Source organism: Trichosurus vulpecula (assembly GCF_011100635.1).
Source record: "Trichosurus vulpecula isolate mTriVul1 chromosome X unlocalized genomic scaffold, mTriVul1.pri SUPER_X_unloc_1, whole genome shotgun sequence".
In the NCBI taxonomy this organism is placed as follows: Eukaryota; Metazoa; Chordata; class Mammalia; order Diprotodontia; family Phalangeridae; genus Trichosurus; species Trichosurus vulpecula.
The window spans coordinates 760,845-787,647 of NW_023494377.1; the positions used below are offsets into that span (position 1 = coordinate 760,845).

A 26,803-nucleotide genomic window follows, 5' to 3' on the forward strand; every position below is an offset into this window, starting at 1 on the left:
CTCTGCAGGCAAGAAGTCTCTCTTCTCCAGCTCCTGCAAACAATCTTTGCACGGCATGGTCCCTTGCCATTTCATCGTCCTGGTTACTCTCCTCTGGATGACCTCTACTTTGGCTCTTTTTCCCAAACTAAAACTGAACATGATTCATTTGTTCATTTGATTTTTTGCCACTGAGATTATACTTCCAATATTCTAATACCTTCCCCTCCACCAAACAAACAAAGACACAATAAAATGACAAAACCAAACAACCTACCATCCTTTGCTCTCATTTGCAGGCTCTGCAGTAAAGCTTCAGAGGGTTACAGACAGCAGACGACTAGAGGCATTTCCATTCAACAAGTACTTTGGGGGTGCCTATCATTATGAGGACCATAAGAAGAGTTGGCCATGTTCTAAAGGTGCTTACCGCCTCCTAGAGCACTTCCTTGTCATGGCGGAGAGGCCTGTGTAGCTCCATGATGAGCTAGGCTGTAAAGGGTCACCCGAGACGGACAGGTTATAGTGGAGAGTTCTGAAAAGAGGTGATCTACTGGAGAAGGAAATGGGAAACCATTCTAGTATCTTCACCAAGAAAACCCCGTGGACAGAATTCTAGTGGAGGTGCCATCGTCCATGGGGTCATGAAGAGTTGGACATAACTGAATGACTGAACAATGACAAAGGTGCTTATAATCTCTTTTAGAGTTGTAGATACATAAACCAACTCAAGATAGTATATGATCAAATTCTAAAATATGCAATACAGGAAATTAATATTTCAGAAAGTCTAAAAAGAGATTAGCCTCAGCTGGAGTCATCAGAGAAGCCTTTCCAGAGCAAGCAAGCTTTGAGCTGGGCCTCAGAGGGTGGGTATGATTTGGAGAGGCAGAAGAAAGCAGAATGAACTCCAGGTAAAGTTCTGAAAGTAGAAATGATCCTGTCATGTGTGGGGGAACGGCAGGTGAGCAGAGGATTTGTATTAGAAAAGAATGACATCAGGTGGTACCTCTTACAACTATAGCTGGCAGAGAATTCTTAACTAAACAGGAGATGCTCCGACCACATGAAGTCTAAAAATACATAATAAAAATCAATGAAGATAGGATTAAAAGGAAAACAATTGAGTAGGAAAAAACATTTGCATCAAATAGCACTGATGAAAATCTGATTCCCCCAAATACACAGGGAATTAACACAAATATATAACACCGAGAGCCATTCTCCAATAGATAAATTGTGAAAGAACATGAACAGTTCTCAAAAGAATTGTAAATTGTAAATGACCTCAGGAAAACATGCTCCAAATTGCTAATGGTGATGCAGAAATGCACAATAAAGCAATGCACAAGAAAGCAAAGGTTTCACCTCACGCTTCATGAGAAAAGATGGGAAGAATCAATGTTGGGGACTCTGTGGGAAAACAGGAATACACCGTTGGTGAATCTGGAAAGTGGTCCAAACGTTGTAGAAAGCAAATCTGGAATTATGCTAAGAAGGGTGAGTAAAATGGCCAACCCCTCTGAGTTAGCCATAGGATTGCTGGGCAAATACCTTGAGGAGATCAGGGAGAGAAACAGAGGCACCACATACACCAACACGTTTACAATAGCACTTTTTGTGGCAGCAAAGAACTGGAACCAGATTCGAGAATGGTTAAAGCAATTGTGGTACGTGAATATAACAGACTATTGCTATGCTTTATGGGAAATTATAAAGATGAAGGATTCAGAGAAACATGGGGAGATTTGTATGAACTGATGGAGAATTACGGCAAAGAGAGATGAGGAAATGCTAGCTCTTCTCACCAGGGCGGAATACAGTATACTTTGTCAGATAAGATTCAAGCTGAGGAGGTGACCTATTTATTCTCTTAGCTCCTTAGCATTTCTCAGACCGCAATGAGTGAGGCAGCCTATTGTCTTAGACTTAGAGTCAGAAAGACCTAGGTTCAAATCATACCTCTCAGGGCCTTGGTTTTTTAATAGGACAGAGGCTTGGACTTGATGGCCTCTAAAGTGTCTTCCAGATAGAGACCTTGGATCCTACAAAACATTCTCAGAAAAGTGTCGGCTTAATTTGATGTTTTTTGTCACAAGGGAGGTTTTGGTCTAGAGGGGTGGGTGGGAACTAAACTATACTAGAAAGACAAAAGGCATCATAAAAAGTCATTTTTTTCCCCAGAGTAATGAAGAGAAGACTGACTAAGCCTGATGGAGCCAGATGGCAGACAATAGAGTCCCGAAGGGCGGGCTTTGGGAGACCTTGGATTGGTTTAGAGACGCTGGCAGGCAGGCAGGCAGAGAGAGCACACTGCCGGCTGTTGAGTGGGATGACAGAGTAGTTCTTACCTGGACCTTGGATGGGGATTAAGGCAAGAGAAATACTTCTCAGGTAACCAAGACAGATCAACCTGGTCAGGAAGCTGCATCCATTGAGACACTCCCCCCACTGTCCCCGGATCTGGTCAGGAGCCCCACTGCATGAAGGAGTGGGAGAGTGAGTCACATTCCAGCCCTGTGCCTCAACTTACTTTCCCACTGCCAACCATATACAAGGACTCTGCCTCTGTATGAAAAACATGTCATGCCCATCAGCTTGATTGGGGGTGTGTGTGTGTGTGTCTGTGTCGGTGCGTATGTGTATGTGTGTGTGTACTTGTAGATATGCACACACATACACTATATATTTACATATATTTCTATATGTGATATATTAATACATATTATATATACATACACAGTATAGCATGTATACATATATTTACCAATATATGTATATATAATAATATATCTAAATTATAGGTAGAGACATATCGTGAACAACTCTGAAAGGCCTCAGCTCCCTCCCAAGGAGGTTACAAGCTCCCACCCAACGGCTCTCTGCTATTTCAATAAGGAAAAAGAGCATGAGGATATGAGCACGACAAGATAAGAACCCTGCTCTTGAATCAGTGAAACAAGAATACCTTACCTAAAGCAAACAGGCCACACTGAATTTCCCAAAAGTACAAAGAAGGAACCAATTCAGCCCAAGTTCCCTCCGCCCCACCCCTGCAGTGACAAGCTCGGCAGGCAAGGCCCGGGGCCCACGGTGTCAATTTGCCTGACACTTGGCCAGGCTAAAAATACATTTATAGGAGTCACCAGAGCAGTATCCCCCACCCCACTCTCTCCCCCCACCACACACACACATACGCTCACAAATACAGGCTTTATGCCAAGCCCTTTTTTCTTAAAGAAATATCACCCAGACCTCAGGTTTTGTGGGGGTGCTGTCATGAGATCATGGGGTCACAGGATCCTAAATTCAGAGGCAGAAAGGGGGACCTCAGAAGCTCTCTAGTCCAAATCCTTCATTTTACACAGGAAGAAATTGAGGCAAGGCTCAAGCAGGAAACATGACTAAGGATACCACATAAAGTCGTAGTTGTAGGTTGGGATCTTCTGGCATTTTTCCCTGGGGTCTCTCTACAGGCTCTTATACGTTTCAAACGAGGCGAGAAGTGGCAAGTGTTCTTATAAACGTGATGTCTGTTCTGGGGGCCTGTGTCCTCAGGAAAAAAAATGGTTCTATGGAAATATAGGCATCTTTTGTGAAAGGATGTATCTTTTGTTTTTAAAATGTTATTAATATCTTTTGTTTTAAAATCACCTTCATTTTCAAATATCACCTTTCTCTCCCCCCTATCCAGCCCAGCATCCTTTATAGGAAAGACAAAAAGAGGGGAAAGGCAGTTGAAACACCAACTGCTTCTGCATAGCCCCCACCTCTGCAATGAAGGGCAGGGGGTAAATTTCAAGAGTTGGCTTCTTAAAAGGACTAATTTGTAGGGCAAAAAAAAGCATCTATATTTTTTGAAGTGACATTTATTATAAAAGTCAGTTAGGTTCCTATGTTTGTATACACCAAGGTCCTTCTACCAGGAGTGTGATGGTGTATCATACGTGCTGGGGTATGTGTGTGTGCATCAGAATGCCTGCTCCCGCCCACTCCCAATGTCCCCTCCTAGAGGCTTCTGGGAACTTCATCTGTTATCAGCTGTTCTCTTCTGCCACCCTGATTTGTTGAATTCCCTAATCAATTACCAGGCATTTAACCCTAAACAGCTTGATCAGTTCCTATTGGGTTTACATTTGATTTACAAGCCAGGGTGGGATTGAGCTCAATCCATTAATAACCTCAAATCTGCTATCCACAGTCTCTTTTCTTTGTTGGGCTTGGGGTCAGGAAGACCTGAGTTCAAATCTGACCTCAGACACTAACTAGCTATGTGACCCTGGGCAAGTTGCTTTACCACTGCTTGCCTCAGTTTCCTCATCTGTACAATGCAGATCATAGTAGCACCTACCTTGAAGGGTTGTTGTGAAGATCAAATGAGATAATATTTGTAAAGCTCTTAGTACAGTGCCTGGCACACAGTAGGTGCTATATTCTTCTTTTCCCATACCAGGCCATCTTCCAGCCTGCTACTAAAGTGACATTCCTAAAGTATAGATATTGATTTGGTACACATACATGTCTACACGTGTGCACATGCACACACGCGTTTCCTCCTAGGGGTAGGAACTTTTCCCCTTTTTCCTTTGTATTCCCCAGGGCCTAGCACAGTGCCTGGTACACAGCAAAGACTTAATAAATGCTTGTTGATTGATGCCTCCCCCATTAAAATAGAAGCTATTTGAGGGGAGAGGTCATTTCATTTATGTGGTCACAGTGCCTGGCACATAGGCAATTAATAAAAGCTTGTTGAGTTCTATGTCTCCAACTACGGAATACCGAAGGCTGTTTTGTTTCTGCATCTCTAACACCTAGCACAGTGTCTGGCACATAGTGGGCTCTTAGTAAATCCTTGTTAATTGACGGACCAAAAAAAGGCAAGCCAAAAGGATTCTGGGCTGCCACTATAATTTGAGAGTTGAAAAGTGCTTGGAGATCATGTAGTCCCGCCCTGTCATTTTGCATGCTCTCATGGTCTCCAAGCCTTCCCCCCTCCCATCTGTGGGTGCGGCCCATCTGACTCACACTATTGGTCTGGCCGCAGCTGAGTTGGGAACATTTTTCTGGGATGCCTTCTCCTTCCAACGAGCACTCAGCTTCTGGCCAAGGGCAGCTTGAGTCAACCTGAAGAGAAAAGCAAACAGAGAGAGAGAGGAGACAGAGGGATTTCAGGGTCCAGCCGTAATTACCCAGCTCAGGGACAGGTGCCTGCCTCTCTGGCGCCTTAACAGAGGTGACAACCAAGCTATCGTTGCTATTTTGAGCAGACCCAAGACAGGGGCCCATGGCCTTCTCCAGTCACACGCAGGATGGCAAAGGCAACATTGGAAACTGATTTCAGGTGGAAGTTTAAAGGAGTTCATGGTCCTGGCGCCACCATGCCAGGCAGTTTCTCGGGCCTTGTAGAGCCATTTGTGAAAAAGATTCAAGGACTAGCATTGACAGAGGCTCAAATAAAGCCAGCTCAAGTTGCAGGGTGGGGCTGGTCAGCAGGCTCACGGGAAGTTAAGAGGCCATCCGGGGCCTGCTGTGAGAGATTGACAATGATCAAGTTACCAGGCCAGATGATCAATAGGGCAGATTTCAGATTTCTTCAGTCTGGCCTAGAAATCAAGCAGAATTTTTTCTGTGCCCAGGTCTCTGTCTTCCCCACTCCTGACCCAAATGGTGTACCCAGCAAGGCAACAGCAGCTCACCCCCAGCCTTGGTGCTTGACTGGCCCCTCCCCCAGTACCACCAGGCTCAAGAACAGCAGTAGGACTCTCCACCCCTCCCCCAAGCCGGGCCAAGCCATCCCATAAGAAGAGGTTTAGGCCCAAGGATTATTTAGGTAGGGCCTGTGCAACGTGGCTGAGTCAATAGTGGGAGGGGGGGGAGGGAGGATGTGGAGAGAAGGGCACAGTATTTTCCCTTCCTTGACATGAGTAATGCCATTTTAGAACGGCCTCCATTTCTGTGTAAGTCACATCTAATCCCTGGATTTCACCTTCCTTTACAAACCTAGATAGATTACAGGCAAGGCCAACCAAAAGACAGCCTGCCCTGTCCCAGAAGCCCAAGGCCAGTGACAAGTTGGGATATTAGTACGTCTCTGTCCTCCCCCTAGAACACAACAAACTGCCCACAAGGCCAGTGACTGACTGGCAGTAAATCCAAGGCCCAGAATGATTGACAGTAGCTGTAGAAAACGGCACTTAGGGGCAGCCAGGTTGCACAGTGAGTAGAGCACCAGCCCTGGAGTCAGGAGGACCTGAGTTCAAATCTGACCTCAGACACTTGACACACTTACTAGCTATGTGACCTTGGGCAAGTCACTTAACCCCAACTGCCCTGCCTTCCCCCCTCCAAAAAAATGGCACTTATTCAGAAGCCCACTTGCCCCGTCAAGACACCCCACCCCCTTCCCTGTTGGCAGCTAAGTGGCACAGGGGAGAGTGCTGGACCTCGAAGTCAGGAAGACCTGAGTTTGAATCCTACCTTAGAAAAGCACTATCTGGGCAATTCATTTTGCCACTTTGGGCCTCAGTTACATCATTTGTAAAATGAAGGCATCGGGCTCAGTGGCCTCTAAGCGTTCCTTTGAGCTCCCATTAGAATGGGAATCTGTAGTCCAATGATCCCATGAAGACCTGAGCTCAAATCCCACTGCAGATACTCACTGGCTGTGTGACCCTGGGAAAGTCACTTGAACCTCTCTTCACCTTAGTCTAATTCCTGTTCTAGAAAAAGAAGGGGTGGAACTCAACCTCCAAGGTCCCTTCCGGCTCTGAATCAATGATTCTATGATACATTTCTCTGCCTTAGCTTGTACCTACGGACGGTGTGAATCAAAAGAGTTAGTTCTTATATAATGCTTTCAGGTTTGCAAAGCACTGTACAGCTGTATCTCATTTGAGCTTCACAACAACCCTGGGAGGTAGGTGCTGTTATGATGCCCATTTTATGATGCCCATTTTACAGATGAGGAAACCGAGGCTGACAGCAGTTAGGCTAGCAAATGTGTGAGGCTGGATTTCAACTTGAGGCTTCCTGACTCCAGGACAAACATTCTAAGTTGCCCCTAAAGGGCCTCAGAAATCCTCTTCCTGGCAGAGAATCTAAACTGTAAACAAGAGATTTCCTTTCCATATCGAGAGAGAGGTGCTCTAGCAGTCATGGAGCCCTGGGTTCAAGTCCAGCATCTGATACACCTCCCAGCTGTGTGGCCCCGGGCTAGTACCTTCAGCTGTCACTGAGTTACAGAGCAGGTGGAGGGCTACAGGTGGCCAAACTTCTCACGAAGGAAATGACAGGTGTGGATCCCTGCCCCCCAAACATTTCCACCCACAAGCGACAAGTACTCTAGGCCTCCAGCTGGTTGCTGTGTCTCAGTCCCAGGCACACTCCCCAAATTAGTGGCTCTGGCCTGCTCAAATGCCCAACTTTTCTCCTTACCCTATACTCCCTCGGAGTACAGCAGAAGGCAAGGTTGGGGCCTTCGACTATCCACTCAGGTTCTCCCTATCCTTCAACAAAAGCCTTGCCTCAATGCTATCAACCCTTCAAGCCCCAAGCTAGGCCCGTCTTCCCTTTCACTGCTAAGCCCCTAGAAAGAACAGCCCCTGTTGGCCTCTTTCCTCCCCACCCACTTCCTGATCACTCTTGTGATCTGGCTTCTGACCCCAGTGCTTCACCACAAGTGTTCTCTCTGAAGTTACCCTCCGTGAGCTCAGGGGGGCCTTGTCTCAGTCCTGACCTCCGCCCTGATGCTCTGACATGGGGGTCTCATTTTTCCCAGCCACTCTCCTGCCTCATTTTCTTTGACACTATTCCCCTATGGGGTCTCCCCCTGCACCCTATTACCATGTCTTTTCAGCCTCCTACGCTGGCTCATCCATTGCCCCCCACCCCTGCCCAAGTATGAAGAATCATGCAAGGATATGCCCTGGATCAGCTTCTGTTTTTTGTCCTCTCCCTAGCTGACTTCACTGGCTTCCCTGACAACATGTGATTGTTCACCCTTATTCCTTCCTGGTCACATATGTCTTTGGAGATATTTTCTATAAAAACTCACCCCACCTCTGTAAACCAAGTGGAGTCATTCACAATTCAGAGGCTTTACAGATGGCGGTATTGAACAATTCACAGCCCTAGAGCATCACTAGCATGAAAAAAAAATGGAGCAGGTTGGGATCACTGAGAGTTTCCAACAAATGATCCCATCCAATCTCTTCCTCTGGCTGACTTCAGGGCCTGTCCAAGAGAGACGCCAATGATGGACTGACTAGATGAGTTGTTCATCCTAGGACATGTCTCCAATGGTGTAGTCTGGCTCTATGCATTTTTCATTCCCTGGACTTTTTCCCTTATGTCTCACCATGTCAATCTCTTTTGAGTGACCATGGATCTCATTGAGGGCGTCTTCTGGCCTACAGCCTTGTGGGACTTAATGCAATTAACACCTGTAATCATGTGAAAATGGAGCAGCTGGAGAAGATTCTCCCAATTCTGTGGACTCTGTATTCAAGGTTTTTTAAGCTGCAATCAGGGCTGCTATCTTTAAGGCCTCTTAACTCAATTGCTTGTTTTGTAAATCACTAATTATTATTATCATCAGTAATTCTTAGTCATTTCAGTCATTGTGTCACTGTGAAGGTGTGGTCATAGGGATCCTGGCTCTCAAGCTGGAAGGGACCTCAGAGGCCTTATTGGACAGAGGAGGAAATAGAGAGCCAGGGAATTGCCTTACTAACAGGCACACAGAGGCTGCCAGGGACCTCAGAAGTCAGAGTCCAATTCCCTTATTGGACAGAAGAGGAAACTGAGGTCCAGGGAGGGGAAGGGATTTGTCCTCGATGCTTCTAACCTGTGTAACCTTTCTGGGACCCTGTAAAATGAGGGGGTTGGACTAGCTGGCCTCTGAGATCCCTGGCAGCTCTGGAGCTAGGGCCCTAGGCACCGCCCCCCCAGCTCCTAAGGTTTCTACTCCAAATGTCCTTGTATATACTTAGAGGAACACATGCTATTTCCACAATATAAGCTCCTTGAAGACAGGAACCACTTATTTCATTTTGGTCTTGGCGCATAATAGGTGATCAGTAAAATGTTTGTTGATCGAGTTTAGGAACCCGACCAGAATGTCTTCAACAGAAATGGAGAATCCTCTCCCTGGACACATGGAAGGCCCTTTGCTCAGGGACTATCACCATAGCTATGGCAGATGAGCTGACTGAAGGCTCCTGCTGGCCCATTTTCCAAGCTTAGAGGGAAATTCATATAATTGTAATTGGCCCATGGAGCCCTGTCCTCTCCCTTTCAACCTACCCAGCCAGTCACTGTTCCCAGTAACAGGGATCAGAGAAGAAAGAGAAGGAAAAAAAAGCATTTCAGCAAAAACCAAAGCATCGACCAAGATGGCCAGTAGGAGGAATTTCACAAAGACTTATTAATTAATCGCTTACTATGTGTAAAGGCCTGTGCTTGGCTCAGTCTTGTCTGACGCCACAGATGCCAGAACAGGAAGTGCTGTCCCACCTCAGAATTTTCCCAGTAAATAGGCTACTCCCTAGAGAGAGAGGAGAAGCTTGTCAAAGTTATGCTAACTCTTGAAGGGTTTCTCAGGGCCTCTTCAGGAACATGGCCTGGTTGCTTCAGCCCCCTAGTGGCCTGATGGCATGGGCATCCCTTTAACAAGGAGCTGACCATTCCTTTCCATGCTCCATAAGCAGCCACCAGAATGGGCTCTGTTTGACGTGGGGTTGAAGCCCACAGCCCTAACCACCACCTGGCACACACGCATGCCCCTGGTCTGGAGGGGCTCAGGCAAGAGGTGGTGGCAGCTAGCCTATCCCTTCTACTTGAAAAGGAAACTCAAGGCATATGTCCTAGTGACAGAAAGTTAAAAATGTGTTTCTTGATAGGAAAAGAAAAGAAAGAAAAAGAAGAGGAACCAAGTTTGGTCTCAAAGAAGACAGCAAATGCATGACTTTGCAAACAGGGTGGGGGGGTGGTGGAGCGCGCCATGGGCATGGAATATTGCATACACAGTCAGATTCCATCGATATATGGGTTAAGTTTTATAGAATTGTCTCCCCCCCCCGTTCTAATTTTTTTGGTTATAAGGAATGTTTTATAGTAGAGATACCAATGAAGGTGCTATAAAAACAAAAGGTAAATTGAAATTTAAAATTAAACCAAAAATAAAACCAAAATTATTAAAATGTTCTTGTTCATGAAGGACAACACGTTTAATGTTCAGGAAATAACTTAAACACTGGACAAATGTGCTTACTGTGCGTGAAATACCAGGAATTTCCTGAGAAAAGGGCACTGATTTTTAATATTTCTCATTTCCCCAATGGCAGCAATGGAGGAGCTGAAACCAGGAGGATGATGACTCTCCCTCCCTGCCCCGCCCTCCGCCCCCATCGGCCATCCCCCTCTAACCTCTTACCCCCGCCCTACAGTTGGGGAACATGTGCTATACAAACTAGAAAAGATGTTGCAGATGCTTCAAAGAGGGTGTGATACTGAGGGTTCACCCCCAAAGCAAAGGAAAAAGAAAGAAATTATTCGTTGGCTCAGAGACCTAGAGCTGGCAGGGCCCTAAAAGCCATTGAGGACAATCCTCTCATTTTACAAGTGGGGAAACTGAGGCCCAGGGAGGGATTTGCCCAAGGAGACACATGGGATCCTAGATCTAGGGCTAGAAATGACCTCAGAGGCTACTAGTCCAACCCTCTCAATTTACAGATGGGGAAACTGAGGCCCAGAGAAGGGAAGAGACTTGTCCAAGTTCATATGTAGGCTCCTAGATTTAGAGCTGGAAAAGCCCTCAGAGGCCGTGTAGTCTACCCCTCCTCTTTTTACAGAGGAGGAAACAGAGGGGAAGTGCCTTGGCCACGGTCACACAGTAGTAAGTGTTAAGAATCTGAACTTAGGTCCTCTCACCACCCCCCCTCTACTGCCTCTTAATACGTTCTCTTATTGCTCACAGGGTGCGGGAGAGGGGAGGAAGTAGTTTCATGGTCAATCATGCTTCTGGCCAAGATGGCTACCCGCTGCTCCCAAATACCTCCTCTAGCAAAAAGCTGAGATTCACCCACGACTGAAAAATGATCAAGAAATCCAATCAGAAACTACAGTGAGGGGGCAACTAGGTAGTGTAGTAAGGAGAGCACCGGCCCTGGAGTCAGGAGGACCTGAGTTCAAATCCGGCCTCAGACACTTGACACACTTACTAGCTGTGTGACCTTGGGCAAGTCACTCAACCCCAATTGCCCTGCCTTACCCCCTCGAAAAAAAAAAAAAAAGAAACTACAGTGAGTGACTTCCACCCTGGAATTCAAGCAGTCAGTAGATACTTAGTAAGCTCCTATGTGCCAGGCATTGTGCTAAGTGTTAGAGATGCAAAGAAAGGGAAAAGCCAGGCCCTCTCCTAGAGGAGCTCAGGGTCTAATGCAGGAGAGAGCATGCAGATACCTCTGCACAGCAAGCTCCAGAGGGGATCAAGTGGAAATTGTCACCAGACGGAAGGTACTAGAATTTAAAGGGGGTGAGGTGGGCTTCCTGTAGGAGGTGAGATTTGGGCTGGGCCTTGAAGAAGTCCAGGGAAGCCAGGAGGCAGGAATGAGGAGAGAGAGCCTTCTAGGCATGTGGCCTAACAGGGAAAATGGCCAGAATCAGGAGATGGACATCATGCGGAAGGACCAGCCAGTAAGCCATTGTCAAAGAATACATGGGGTAGGGGGAGGCAGGTGGGAGGAAAATGGAAAGGTAGGAGGTGGCTGGGTCATCAAGGGCTTTGAGGGCCAAACAAAGCATTCTGGATTGGATCCTGGAGGCAACAGGGAGCCCCTGGAGTTTGAGTGGATGTTGGGATGAGGGGAGGTGATATGGTCAGATTAGACCTTTTAGAGATTGCTTTAGAAGCTGAGTAGATATTGGGATAGGGGGAGGTGATATGGTCAGATTGGCCCTTTTAGAGATTGCTTTAGAAGCTGAGTGGATGTTGGGATAGGGGGAAGTAATATGGTCAGATTGGCCCTTTTAGAGATGGCTTTAGAGGCTGAATAGAGGATGGACTGGAGTGAGGAGAGAGACTGAGGCAGGCTGACCCACTAGCAGCCATTGCAACAGTCCAAGTGTGAGGTAATGAGGGTCTACACCAGAATGGTGGCAGTGTTAGAGGAGAGAAAGGAGTACATTCAAGAGATGTGAAGGTAAAATCAACAGGATTTGGCAACAGCCTGGATATGGAGGGATGAGAGAGGGTTGAGGTTGCCACCTAGGGTGTGAGCCTGGGACATGGGAAGGTGGTGGTATACTAAACAGTAACAGGGACATTTGGGAGGTGAAGGTTTGGGGGGGAGAGATACTGAGATCAGTTTTGGACATGTTGAGTTTAAGATGTCTACCAGACGTTCAGTTTGAGATGTCTTCGAGTTGCCTGGAGATGTAAGACTGGAGCTTGGAAGACAGGTTAGGGCTGGACAAGTAGATCTGAGAATCATGAGCATAGTGATAATTGAATCCATGGAAGCTGCTGAGATGACCAGGAGAAATAATATAGAGGGAGAAGAGGTCCCAAGATAGAGCCCTGGGGGACAATCACAGTCCTAAGATGCCAGAGAAAGTGTCGAAGATCCAGTGCTCTGAACCTCAATGATCCAAGGGGGCCGACCTCAGATGGCAGAGGTCAGCGTAGAAAAGCAGGAGGCCCAGAGCAGGACCAGCAGGGCTGATCACCCTGTCTGAAAGTCCAGCAGGATATGTGAATATAGTGGAATAATATTGCTCCATTAGAAATAATGAAAGACACACTTCCTGAGAAAGTCCGTGGGTGGTATGAGCTGACACAGAAATGAACAGAACCAGGGAAACAGTTTCTACAAGGATAGCAACATTGTAAAGAACAAGAACTCGGAGAGAGCTAAGAACTCGGATTGAAGTGGTGACCAACCATGTCTCCCGAGAACATCTTATCAGCCTCCTGATATGGAGCTCATGGCCACAAGGTGCAGAGGCCTATTTTTGGACTCAGCCAATGGATGGATTTGTTTTGCTTGGCTCTGTTTCTTGGCTAATGGATGCTTTCCCCCCTTTCTCTCAAATTTTAATGGGAGGAGGGGACGGGGAGAAGCGGAGAGGGTTAGTAATAGCGATGCTAAACAAAACACGGCCATTGAAACTTTTAGAAAAACGCTCCTCAGTTTCTATTGTTGGATCTTTGTCTAGGTCACACCCACCAAAGGTGGGTATCTCCCAACATTCTGTCTGGGGTGCTCTAGACTACCTCTCTTGGTGATATCATAAGCTCCCAGGGGTCCAATCATCATCTCTCTGTAGATGATTCTCAGATGGCTAAATCCAGTCCCAACCTCTTGGCTAAAAGAATGGCCATCCCCCATGCATCTCAAACTCAACATGTCTACAAGAGGCGCCATCATCTAACTTCCCGATTGCTTTCTAACATGATGGCATCCTCCCAGCTACCCAGGGCTCACCATCTCACTGTCCTCCTGGACTCCTCACACGTTCTTACCTCCCATGTCTAATCTGTCACCACCCATTGTCTTTTCTACCTCCCATCAATGTTCCCTTCTGTCCTCTGGCCCTGCCCCCACCATGGTGCAGATGCCCTATGTTGGACTACTCTCTCCCCAATTCAGTTCATGCTCTATACTCGACTGCCAAAGGGATCTTCATAAAGGGCAAATCTGACCATGGCATCCTTTCTACTAAACACACTCCAATGGCTCCCTATTATCTCCAGGATTGAATAGAAAATCCTCTATTTGACATTTACAACTCTTTCCAACCCGGCCCCCCTCCTATCTTTCCACCTGACTCCCCTCCCATATACTCTGATCCTGGGACATCGGTGTCCTGACTGGTCTGTGAACAAGTCACTCCAGGCATATTCCCTGGCCATCCCCCCAGTCCCCAGAAAGCTCTCCCTCCTCACCTCGGCCACCCTCAGGACTCAGCTCAAATCCCAGCCGGTGCAGGAGGCCTTTCTTGGGCCTGTCCCCCAATGCTAGAACCACCCCTCTGAGATCACCTCCCACGTGCACTGCAGACATATATCCAATGTGTGGCAAGCCATCTGCAAGCCGTGTGCCCCATTGGGATGGGAGCTCCTGAGGTGGGAGGGCGGCTCCCAGGTTTTTGCCTTTCTTTGGATCTTTTAGAATGGGAGCTGGCACCTAGCCAGTGCTTACGAGATGCTTGTTGACTGACAGACAGAACAGAAGGAAGTTCAGAAGGAAGCAAAGACGAGCAGGACAGTTTTGAAAGTGACGTGTGGTATTTATTACATCCTTTTTTGGAAAAAGCAAGCGAGAAGAAATGGAGCTTCGCAGTCTCACGGGGTGGCCTCTTTCGCGGTTCTGCCCGGCATATAGATATGCTCCTTTTTGGTGTTTAGGTTCCGAATTGAAAACTTTTTTTTAAGTGGCCAGCGGCATGCAGGGTACTTAGCAAGGGAGCCCTTGGCATGGCAAGCTAAGCAGCAGCTGGAATAGGGAAAAGTCTTCCTAGATTCTGATAGTTCCAGAGACATAACCTTTGGGCAGCCTCGTTTTAGGCCCAGCTTTTCTGCTTGGGAAGCGTGTGGTCCAGGGACATGTGCCCATTGCATCTAGCATTCCAGTGGATCTGAGAGGAGCAGGGCAGAGCCCGGCCTTGTTTGTTGTGAGAAACAAGGTAGCTGAAGCCTCCTGATTGGGGGGGAGGGGAAGGGGGAGGAGAAAGATATGGGGGAAGAAGAGAAGGGGGACAAGGAGGAGGAAAAGAGGAGGGACATGGGGGAAAAGGAGGAGGAAGAGGGAGGAAGGAGGAGGAAAAGGAGGAAGAGAAGGGGGATGAGGGAGGTGAAGGAGGAAAGGGAGGGGGGAAGAGTGGAGGAGAAGAAGGGAATGAAGGGGGAAAGGGGGAAATGGGGGAGAAAGAAAGGAGGGGCAAAAGGGAAAGAGGAAGGAAGGGGAGGAGAGAAGGGAGGATGAAGAAAGGAAGGGGAAGAGGGTGAAAAGAGAGAAGGGGGAAGGGAAAGAGAGGGAGGGGAAGGAAGAGAAGAAAGAGGAAGAAGAAAGGGGAAGGAGGGAAAGAGGAAGGAAAAAGAGTAAGAGAGGGAGAGAAAGAGGAGACAGAGTGGGGAAAGGGAGGATAAGAAGGGGGAAAGAGATAATTTTTATTTAAAAGTTATAGTGAGCATTTTGATTTTTATTTTCAAATTTACAAGTTACCAGGAGAATACACACAATAAGTATGAGAACACAAACAAAAGAACAGATGTCCACCAAAATGTGGGGCCTCCCCTACCCTGGGCCTCCCCCTGGGCTCCCCGACAACGGAAGATGCTTGCAGAATGTTTCACTTGTGCCTCTGAATCCCCAGGCCCAGAACAGTGTCTGGCACAGAGGCAATCCTTGTCAAACGAGTGATTGAACACGCCTGGCCCTTGTATCTATGCAGAGTTGGGGGCCTATGGGTGCTGAACACTGCACATGCCATCACACACAATGGCCGCAGTGGGCAGTTTTTTTCTCTTACTTTGTTATTCTTTGTTACGAGGGATATCTCACTGGGCCTGGGAAAGGTGGGGCACATGTTCAGAAATGAAAGGCATTAATCCATTTTTTTCTGAGCTCCCAGAAGAACATCATGAGGGCCAAGGACATGAGATTGCCCTGGCTTTTCTGAGTGTGTCTGAGGGGCTGGGCCTTATCCCAACCTCTGGTGGGTTTGGGCTCTGGGCCAGGGGTAGAGGGCAAGGTGCTGCCCATCTTCAACCACTCCCGTCCTGGTCAAGAGAAGGCTCTGAGGAACATTTCTAGTGTCCTAATTACAGAACAGGCCTCCCCAGACTCCCTCCACCTCCCACCCTGAACTTACTAGCCTGCTGAAAACAAAATGTATTTTTGGAATGAGACCTCTGAGATTTTGTTTCAAATTGTTTTTTGTTTTTGGTTTTTGACACAGAGAGTATCCATGTGTGGCTGTGCTGGAGGAGGGCTGAAGACAGGTGACTCCACAGCCTCTCGAAATGAGCTCCAAACCCACGTGATAAGAGACATCATGAATCCAAATCACTAACAATGATAGTAACTAGCATTTATGAAGCATTTTACAAATATTATCTCACTTAATCCTCAACTAAGGTAAGGGAGGTGCTAGGATTACCATCATCCCCATTTCACAGATGAGGAAATGGAGGCTGAAAGGCAAAGATCCTCACCCAGCTAGGAAATGAGCAGCCAGATTGGAGCTCAGATCATCTAGATCCCAGGTCCAGCCCTGGCCACGAGAACCTTGGTAGTAACAAGTTCTAAACAGCCTACTGGTGATTGAGTTTCACTGCTTCTAAGCTTAAGGATAAATAATTGCACAGCAGCAAAAAAAGACCACTGGCTCTGGAGTCGAAGGGCCTAGGTTCAAATCCTCCCTCTGACACTACCAGTGTGACCTTGGGCAAGTCCCTTCCCTTCCTGGGCCTCAGTTTCCCCATCTGTGAAATGAAGGGGTTGGACTAGGTGGTCTCTGAGGGTCCTTCCAGCTCTAGATCTGGGATCCTATGTGTGACCTTGGGCAAGTCCCTTCTTTTCCCCTGTGCCTCAGTTTCTTCCTCTGTAAAATGAGGGGGTGGGCCCGAGGGCCCAATTTATGATGCTATGATAAAGGAAGCAGAGATAGAACACAGATTTCTAGCGTCAGCTCCAACAATGCCTTGATTTTTGAGAATCATTTAATTTTTATACCTCGGTTTCTCAGTATTTTTTTCAAAGCAAGCAAAATACCTCCCCTTTAGCTATCCTAGAAGGATGCCAGAAAGAATAATTTGATATTGAGAAAGCACTCTGAAAATCTTGGAACACTTATTAGTCTCAAAGGCTGAACTGGCCTTCTCCTGACCAAGGCCAACCCTTCCCCTTGTACCCTTGACCCAGTTATTTTTGTACTTAGCTCATCCCTCAGCTAGATTTGAATCTCTGAGGGCTCTCTGGGCCTCAATTTTTCTTACTTTGTAAAATGAGAGGTTGGACCCTTCCAGCTTTAAATCTGAGGCCAGCTCCTCTGTTCCCTCCACCCCGACGTAACAAAGAAGGGTGAAATGTTAAAGCTTCAACCAGAACCCATAAATATGCCAAGATAGGAGGTAGAAAAGAGATGTCTTGTTACCTGAGCATTCGGTCCAGGTCCTGAGGTGTCATTCCACCACCATTATCAGGAAAGGTCAAAGTTCATTCTTGACCCCCTCAACTTCTATGCAGAGCATACAGGCTGATCCCCTGGCATCTGTGGCATTGTCTGCAAAAGATCAGAAACTCTGAGACAAGATGCCAGTCTCAGCTGTCCCTTCATGCACTCGTTCAGACCACTTCCTGGCATTTGCCTAAATCACTGGGTGCATGAGGGATACAGGGGTTGCTAAGGAAGCAGATACCTGAACCAGTGCTTAGCACAGTGCCTGGCACATAGTAAGCGCTTAATAAATGTTTATCAACTGGCTATTTACTATTTAGTATTCCCTTCAGCTGATCAGGATTTGTTCCTTCTTCTAAAATGGGGGATTCCCAACCCAAGGAATGTGTATTTCCAGGCGGAATGATTGGCAAATAATTCTCTTACTCCACTGAGATTAATCAATCTCTTTATTTTATATTTTAGTGCACATTCATGGGAAACTCTAGAATTATATTATATATTTCATACCAAATAGGAGGTATGGGAAAGTTTACTGAAAAGCAAAGGGTGCGGAGACCAAAGAAGGTCTGTCCTAAGAGAAAGGAATCAAGGCCAACTCTTATCTCACAGCTCCCGGCCTTGATTTCCTTGGGCTGCTCTATCTTTTGTTGTTGGGTGACCTCATTTATTCCACCACTCCAAGGATTTTCAAGTCCACTTCATTATCCGCTGTCTTCTCACTTACTCTTTGCATAGATTTCTTTTCTGACACCTAAGTGCTACTTGACACAAACTCAGCCGAATTAATCTCTCCACTATGGGTCTCTCAACCCTCTTCATCATCTTGTGTTTTGTCAGTCCTTGATTATTCTTTGCCCTAACTAGGCTGTGGCTCATCATTTGCTGGCATAGCTTCAGATCTGAGGCCCATGGAAAGTTGGGAAATGAGCTGTCTAAAGGACAGATGTGGAGAGGGACAAGGCAGGGGGAGTGGCGGCAGCCAAGAGAACCTAAGAAGACTGAATGGACCGTGTGTGGTCAGGTGACAGGGCAACTAGGAAACCCACTTCTGCATTTCATTTAGTCACCAGGCAGTCACCAGGCCTGCTCCCTCCCTGAAAAGTACATTCTGGGGGTGGGGGTAGTAATTTTCCTAAGGCCCAAACCTCTGGATTTTTCCCCCTCTTACTGCCTGACGCTGATGAACGTTTAGGAAAAGGATGCCGGTGAGAACAGGTAAAAGAATTTGGCTATAATCAAATCTATACTGTCTATTTTACCTTAGACCAATCTTGTTTTCAAGATTTCTCCTGCTTAAACAAAATCTTTGTTAATAGCATCAGCTCTACTCAGAGCCTAAGAGGAGTTGGGCCAGAAGGAGGTTTGAGATTCATTCCTTTAAATTTAATTGCCTCTCCTGACCCTAAGAAAGACAGCTTAGAAAGAGAGAGCACATCTCTTTTTAGGTCTGGTCCTTGCATTAATCTGAGGAGTGAGGTCATCTATTCCAAAAACAGGAGGGGGAGCCCGGAGGGTTGTATAACTTCCAAGGCAGGTTTCAATAAAGGACTTACCTCTTGACTGGACCTCTCAGACCACTGGACATCCCGAAAAGTACAAAAATACATTCCAAATGGGCATACACGATTTAGGGATTAGTTATACTACAGTTTACTGGCACTCATGGACAGGAACAACCAATCAGAGTTTAAGTTTCTCGAGGAGAGGAAACTTTGAGACCTCTGTGTATGTTCAGGACCTGTCATTACACCGGAGAATGGGTCTAAGTCACTCATGGCTGCGTTGAAAAGAAGGAAAAAGGGGCAGCCAGGTGGCGCAGAACACTGGCCCTGGAGTCAGGAGGACTTGAGTTCAAATGCGGCCTCAGACACTTGACACACTTCCTAGCTGTGTGACCTTGGGCAAGTCACTTAACCCCAACTGCCCCGCCTTCCCCCCTCCAAAAAAAAAAGAGTAGGAAAAAAGCACAGGTCTGACCATGTTATTCCCCTCCTCAACAAACTTCAGGGGCTCCCTATTGCCTACAGGATCAAATACAGACTCCTCTGTTTGGCATTTACAACCCTCCACCTACCTTTCTAGCCAGATTATACATTACTCCAGTGTTCCCTAACTTTTTTTGTTCTTTGTTTCAATTTCAACAATGAGGAAAAAAATTTGTGGTGGATCCCTGGGATGGAGAGTATCTGTATAGATATATTTGTAACACAATCATGCAATTCCTTACCACTTAAGGAGCCATGTAAAGAATATTTAGTGCAAAGCCTATCACTAAGACCGCCCCAGGGCAGGAGTGGGGAGCTTTCAGCCTGGAGGCCACATGTGGCCCTCTAGGTCCTCATGTGCACCCTTTGACTGAATCCTTAATAAAAGGATTTGTTCTGTAAAACTTGGACTCAATCAAAGGGCCATACTTGAGGACCCAGAGGACCACATATGGCTTCAAGGCTGCAGGTTCCCCACCCCTGCCCCAGGGGTTTGGGAACCACCATATTACTCCCTCTACACACTCCACGGTCAGGCCAAAATGGCCTTGTTATCCCTCACAGGTAAATATTTCATCTCCCATCTGTGAGCCATTGCCCAGGCTGTCTCCTGTGATTGGACTGCACTCTTCCCTGATTTCTCCCCAATCCTAACCCTAAACCTCTATGAATCCCTCCTTTCTTTTCATCCTCAGTCCCAGGGCCACCTACTAAAGCAGGGGATCTCAAATTTTTGGGACTCAGGACCCCTTAACGCTCTTAAAAACGACTAAGGATCCCCCCCCAAAGAGCTTTTGTTTATGTGGTTATACCCATTGGTATTGGTACCCATATTAGAAATTAAAATGTCCTAGATTATTATGAAAACAGTTTGGACCTCCTTTGCCCTGGAAAGGTTCTAGGGATGCCCAGGGAACCTTGTACCACACTTTAAGAACAGCTGTTCTAGGGGAAGTCTTTCCTCATGTCCCCGGTGCCTAGTGCCTTCCTCCCCTTCCCCCCCTCCCATTACCTTGTATTTATTTGGCATATTCGACATATAAATCTTGTTTTTGACATGACAGTTATCATTTGCATGTTGGATATATGTATATTAAAAATCCCACCTTCTACAGGAAGCCTTTCCCAGTCTCCCTATCTCTTATTGATCCTGCCTAGAGCTTGTTTGTACACAGCTGTCTCCTTCAGTGGGCTGTGAGTTGCTCAAGAGCAAGGCCTGTCTTTTGCTTTTACACCCAGAGCTTAGGACAGGGCCTGGCACACAATAGGAGCTTAATAAATGCCCTTGTCTCTGTTTAACTTGTCTCTCCCCCAGAATATAAACTTCTTGATGGCGGAGGCTATTTTATTTATGTCTATGGAGTTCTTTCCAAGGCCTGGCTATCAGTGGGTGCTTACTAAAAGCTAGTTGACTGACTTCAAGGGAGGATGCTCAGGGAGAGCCAGAAGAGGCCAGGAGCTGGGACTTCTCTCCCCTCTCCCTGGCCTCTCTCTCCCCACCCCAGCCCCCAGGCACCAGAGCTGCGCAGGTTCACCTGGCAGGCCAGGCCTCTTGTTCAAACAGTTGAGCGCTCCACGCTCCCAGCTCTTTCCTGCTCCCAGCCCCCTCCTCCCCTCGCTGCTCTCCGCCCCCCCCCGCCCCCCGCTCCCCGCTCCTCCCCCGCCCCCTCCCTTTCCCCAGCCCCTCCCCCCCTCCCGGTCTCTCTCTCTCTCTCTCTCCCCCTCTCCCCTGGTCTCTCTCGGTCTCTGGCTCTCCCCGTCCACCCCCCTCCCCCTCCCCCTCCCCCAGCGCCAGGCTTCAGTTTACATTCGCACCGCTGGGCTGCTGCCTGCTCTGCGCCCGTTATGTGCTTTTCTCGCCTCGTCTGCGGGCCGGCGGCCAGCCTATTCCGAAGTGCCCAGTACACCTAGAGGCGGCCCGGGCGCCGCGCCGCCCCGCCCCGGCCCGGCCCGCCCGGGGCCCCCGCGCTCGCGCCCGCGCCCGCTCGGGGGTGGGGTGGGGGGGCCTGGGCTAGCCCGGCGGCCGGAGGGGCGACCGGCCGGCCGGCCCGGCGGGGGACCCGGGCTCCCGCTCCTCGCTCACCTACCTGGCAGGGCGCTCACCTGGTAGCTTGGAGAGGGCACCGAAGGGGGGCCACGTGGGACCGAGGGCGGTGCTGTGCAGGTCCCCGGGGCTCACCTGTGCCCGCGAGGCGGCCCAAGCCCACCTGCCGCCCTGCCCGCCCTCCCGGGCTCTCCTCTCGCTCCCTCTCGCTCTCCCTCTCTCCCCCTCTCTCTCTCTCTCTCTCCCTCTCTCTCTCTTTCTCTCTCTCTTTCCCTTCCTCCCTCCCGCTGAAAACCGTCCCTCCCCCCCCCACCCCCCCACCGAGCTCAGGGGCAAGGCCAAGGCCGTCGGGGGCGGGGCCGGGGCGGGCCCAAGGGCGGGGCCTCGCCTTGCCTCCTTCTGGCTCCCAGCTGGGAAAGGCAGGAAGGAGGAGCTGGGCTCGGGCCGATCCAGCTTAGGCTACACGTCCCCGCTGCCCGCAGCTGAGTGGCAGCTTCCAGCCACCCCGTGTGTGCCCGGGGGCTGCGGGGCCCCGAAGGGAGCAAAGAAGGATGGAAGGAAGGAAGGCTGGAAAGAGGGAGGAAGGAAGGAGGAAGAGAAGGAAGGGAGGGAGGAAGGAAGGAAGAAGGGAGGAGAGGGAGGAGGGAGGAAGGAAGGAAGGAGAGAGAGAGAGGGAAGGGAGGAGCCAACTCGGGGTAAGTGATACTGTGAGCCCTGGTTCCAAATCCCTCCCTTCCCCCACCACTACCCATCTCTCCGAACCTCAGTTTCTCTCCCAAAAATGAGGGGCGGGGGCGTGGGAGCGGGTGGGGGCTACAGCGGAAAGAGTCCTAACTGTATTCGAATCCTCCCTCACCCCCCATTCAGGAGGGGCATCGTGTTGTTAGAAGTCAGGACGTCGAATACCCACGCCCCATTTTCAGGTAATAAACTACCCTCTAGAGAGGTTAAGTAACTTAATCTGGGTCCCACAGCTCCTTGAGCAAGATTCTGCAGGGATACGTCTTCTATGCAAGCCATTGCTGAGCAAGTAAATTGCCCAAACTCCTTCCACATGTGGTCATTTGTTTATGCTAACTCCCAGGCTCCATAGTGTAAACCGTCCCGACTGAGTACATTAGGTTTGTTCGATAGTATCAGTCGTACATTCATAGAGGAGAATACGATCCACCTGGATTCATTTCTAAAACCCATGCAACATCATAAAGTCAAGGTTCTGATTCTACCTCTGCTCCTAATTTGCGTGGTATTGGGAAAGTCACCTAACCTCTGGGCCCCACGAATGGAGGGGATCTCAAACACCACCTAGTTCAACCATCCCTTGAATCTTCCTGCATCTAGCCTGTCTGGCCCCTGCCTGAGGGCCGCTAGTATGGGAGGCATTCACTCCATTATTCCATAACCCATTCCCTCTTAGGATAGGATAGCTAGGAGGAAGTCTGTTTTCTAGGGGTAGAGACTAGACCAGTGATTTCATTAGCATAGGGAACTTCTGCAGGAGGAAACTCTCTACCAGTGCAGGCCCAGCACCTTCTTTGTAACTTACAGCCCAGGAACTGGGGTTCTTGACCTTTTTGTGTGTCATGGACCCCTCCTTGGAATCATGTTTGGAAATGCATAAAATACCTAGGATCGCAAAGGACTAACTATATGGAAATATAAGTCATCAAAATATTCAGCAAGTTCACAGACCCCAGGTCAAGAAGCCGTCTTAAGTGACTTGACCAGATTCACCCAGACAGGATGTCAGAGGCAGGGTTTGAACCCAGGCAGCCAGCTGTCTAGCCACTACAATGTGATGCTTCTCACTCATCTCTGATGATAAAGACTCAAGAGGTTTTTAAAGTGGTGGTTTTTAACTAATCTCCTTTTAATCTCTACTGCCCTTCTCATGTTAAATTAAAATCTGCTTTTCTGCAGCTTCCATCCATCTCTGGGCTCTCTCTTCCTTCAAACACACAGCTATCATGCCCCTCTCTCCTAAACCTTTTCTTCTCCAAAGCCGCTATCCCAACATTCTTCGACTGAGCCTCATACAGCATGGCCCGAATCTCCTCAGTCTTGGCTGCCCACTGGCCTCCCTCCAGTTTGTCCCTATCTTTCTTGATGGGTGGCACCTACAACTGGATATGATGCTCTGGATATGGTCTCACCGGGGCACAGTACAAAAGGATGTTCATTTCCCCCCACAATGAACACTATGGCCATGTCACACACAACTCACACTGAGCTTGTGGCTCACTAAAACATCAAGATCATTTTGTTTCTTTTTAAATGCTTTATTGAAGCTCTTTATTTTTTTTAACATCATCGTCACTTCTCAATGACTCCCCCCACCCATGCCCCCCCAATGGAACCTTCCCTTGTAACAAATAAGTACAGTCAAGCAAAACAAATCAACATGTTGGCCATGTCTGCAAGTGTATGCCTCATTCCACACCTAGAGGCCACCACCTCCCTGCAGAGATGTTGGAGGTGTGCTTTATTGTCAGGCCTCTGAAGTCACCATTGGTCACTCACTGAACTAATCCATCCAAGATCTTTTTCACATGAACTGCTGTCTAGTCACATCTCCTTAAGCCTGTCAGAGAACAGAAGCCCAACACAAAGGTAACAACCTCTTGCTCACTGTGATGGGGCCCCTCTGATTGCTGGGCCCAACTAATGATCATTTAAACCGTATTTGTGTTGTAACTAAGTTTCAAGCAAACTGTTTCTCTACATATCCCTATTTCTCTAATATGTTCTAATATCTGTGACACACAGGACGCTGCTGAGACAGTGGAGGAGGGAAGAGAGGAGTAACTAGCTAAGGGCTGCTCTTTGAACAGAAAAAATGGGGAAACACTAGAAATCACCCCTCTGGGAAGGGTCCCCCTGACCATGGAACAGCACCCACTAAATTATAGATGCTTCCAGGAGAAAAGCGAGCAGGGAACCTTGCATCCCAGCTGGGGAACAAAAGAAACAAAATACACACCCCCTAACACCTCTCCACAGATATACAAACACTCATGGACACACATTCACATAATGTACCAAGCCTAATACACAAACAGGTATCTGCTCACGCCACAGTAAAGTTGTGTCGGTACATCACAAAATAGTATACACACAGCCATGATTCGATGAGTCTCATCTGTGCCCATCATTTGTGAAAACTTTCTTTGCTTCCCAAATTCTCTTGGCCACAAATTCCCTTTTCCCGCCTTCCCCAGGGTGCTTTGCATTTTGGCTCCTGGTTAGCTGTTCCCAGGACACTGAGAGAGGAAGAAATCCTTGGATTAGGGTTGTCTCAGGGGAGCAGGATATGTTGGGGCATGGGAAACTGTTTGGTCCTGGATGAATAGCTGGTTCATCTAGGTGGACAAGTGTTCTAGCAGGAGGACAGAGCGAGTGGGATCTCAGGGAAAGAGGGGTCCCACAATAAACTAACTGCAAGACTCAGGGTAGGCCCATCTGCTGTTTGATCTGCTAGAGCTCTGTGGACTGGCCATGGCCACCAACACTACTCTTGCCCTTCCCTTAGTCCCCAGTGGCCGGTTTGGAATCTGCTTTTGCTTTGGGGAGAGCTGATCTTGGCCTGGACAAGGGATTAAGGATACGATCTGACCAGAACTGCCAGTCCAGGCCCTGGATGTGGAATGTATCATAAGCAAAGGTTTACTCAGAACAAAGGAGGCAACTTGTCTGAATACAGACTGGAAGAAGGCCTGCCCTATGGAGAGGAGTTATTTTAGTCTGGAAGGACAGCAGCTGGGAGACCTGTGTCCAGGCCAGCAGGATATCAAAGAAGTTGCAAGTCTGCCCTGGGTATCTGTATCTCCAGTCAACTCCCTCCGAGCAGGCTTGGCAAACTTAAGAGGAAGCCAGGCCGCGAGGCGAAACTGAAGGAGAAAGAAACTTCTGGGGGACAGGGTCTCAAAGGACATACGCCTGCAAAGGGAAAAGGTTTCCAGGGTGACGCTCTAATGGCCTCTTATGTTTTTATGGAATCAATCCAATCACCCACAAATGTTTATTACCCATCTACTATGTACAGGGCACTGTGCTAGATACTAAAGGGGGAGACAGAAACAGAAGACAAGGTCCCTGCCCTCCAGGAGCATATGGTTTAGCTGGGAAGACAAGATATACAAATTAAATATGCTTTGGAGCTGGCCGCCCTCCTGCAATCCTAGATGACTGGTTGGGGGGGGGAGGGGGAAGGGATTAGAGGAGGTGGGGCATAGCGAGACTGATGTCCTTCCCTTGTGGTTAATAGGAGACAGGCAAGGAAGTTTTGTCCAGCCTCTGTAAGGTAGCGGGAAATATATGAAGACCAAACGGAGACAACTTGCTAACAATTCTATCTTACCCTAGGGAGGGGGGGAGAGGGAGGGCAAACTTTATTCTCAGTATCTCCTCTATCCCATATGGTCTCTCATTGAGGGAAATGTTTCCAAAAGTTACCCATAATGAACACTTGAAAAGGACTGTCTTAGGTGCTTCCTAATCACTCTCTCCTATGAGATGGTTCTTTATATACAGACCCTAGAAGTGAGTTGCAAATACAAGCGAGAACACATAAGGAGCCTGGTCCATTCCTCTTTTAGCTCCCATCCCGTTCTGTCATGCTATCTGTTGCACATGGGATAGGAGAGGCTGACTGAAGCCCCGACATCTGTGTTTTGTTCTTCCCAAACTCTATCACCAGTGTCTTCCCCAGTAGGTTGTATCCATTCACCAGCAGCAATGCCTGCTGGGCCATCTCCATATCTAAAAGAGAAAATAAAAATGAATTTACCAAGGGCTCAACAACTTGATTCCATGGACTGAACTGGATTGGGGGGATTTTATTTTAGGGTTAAATGTCAGGCCTCAAGGCTAGCTGGCCCCTTCTGATAACGAAGTTCGCCAGCATCTCAATGTAATTGGAAGCTTGAGGTCCTCTCCGATTTTTCTGTCAGTACAAAAGGAGTCAAAGAAAGGCACCAGAGGAAAAGATGGGCCCATCATGTGGTGAAAGGAAACGTGAACAGCCCATGTTGTTCCATTAGCATCTTCGCAATGTCAAGAGAAATTGAGGAAGGCTCCCAGCACACAGTGGATGGACCTCCTGCGATGAACTTCTGGGAAGACATGGACAGGCAGGCATAGGTGGGTTGCAATCTGTACTGTTGGAGGGAATATCCACATCGATGAGATCACAGATGCATTCGAGCATACGAAAGAAGAAACAGATGTGGACGGTTCACTATAAGAGAAATCTAAGACAGAACTAATTCTGTATAGAAATTGGTTACTTAAGAAAATGCAGCAAAACCAAAAAAATGTGTCCGACACGCATTTGCATTTCCTAGAGTGTTCCTCAAACCAAAGGAGGTTTGAAGGGATGACAGAGATCTTGGAGGCCGGAAACTTCATCAACCATCACAACTATATGCCTAGCTTCTTAACCACCTTCCATTCCCTCATCACTCATAAATAGCTTGCTCTCTGTGTGTTCCTTTCTTCCCCAGCTAACCCGAACTTTAGAGCCATAGACTTTCATCAATTTATGCCCCCCCAAATCAGCAAAACAAAAGACACAGAAATCAATCCATCAAGCACTTATTAAGGATACTTATTA

At 47.9% G+C, this 26,803-nt stretch overlaps 1 protein-coding gene across 1 annotated transcript in view; it reads right to left on the minus strand.

Moving 5' to 3' along the window:
* MORC4 (MORC family CW-type zinc finger 4) overlaps positions 1–21,421 on the minus strand; it is a 39,464-nt gene extending 18,043 nt beyond the window's left edge. The window contains 6 exon segments of the mRNA XM_036740415.1: positions 2,185–2,263; positions 2,331–2,415; positions 2,418–2,458; positions 5,005–5,103; positions 17,137–17,265; positions 21,252–21,421. Coding sequence (XP_036596310.1) covers positions 2,185–2,263; positions 2,331–2,415; positions 2,418–2,458; positions 5,005–5,103; positions 17,137–17,168 — 336 coding nt within the window. The 5' untranslated portion in view covers positions 17,169–17,265; positions 21,252–21,421.
* Positions 21,422–26,803: the final 5,382 nt, after the last annotated feature.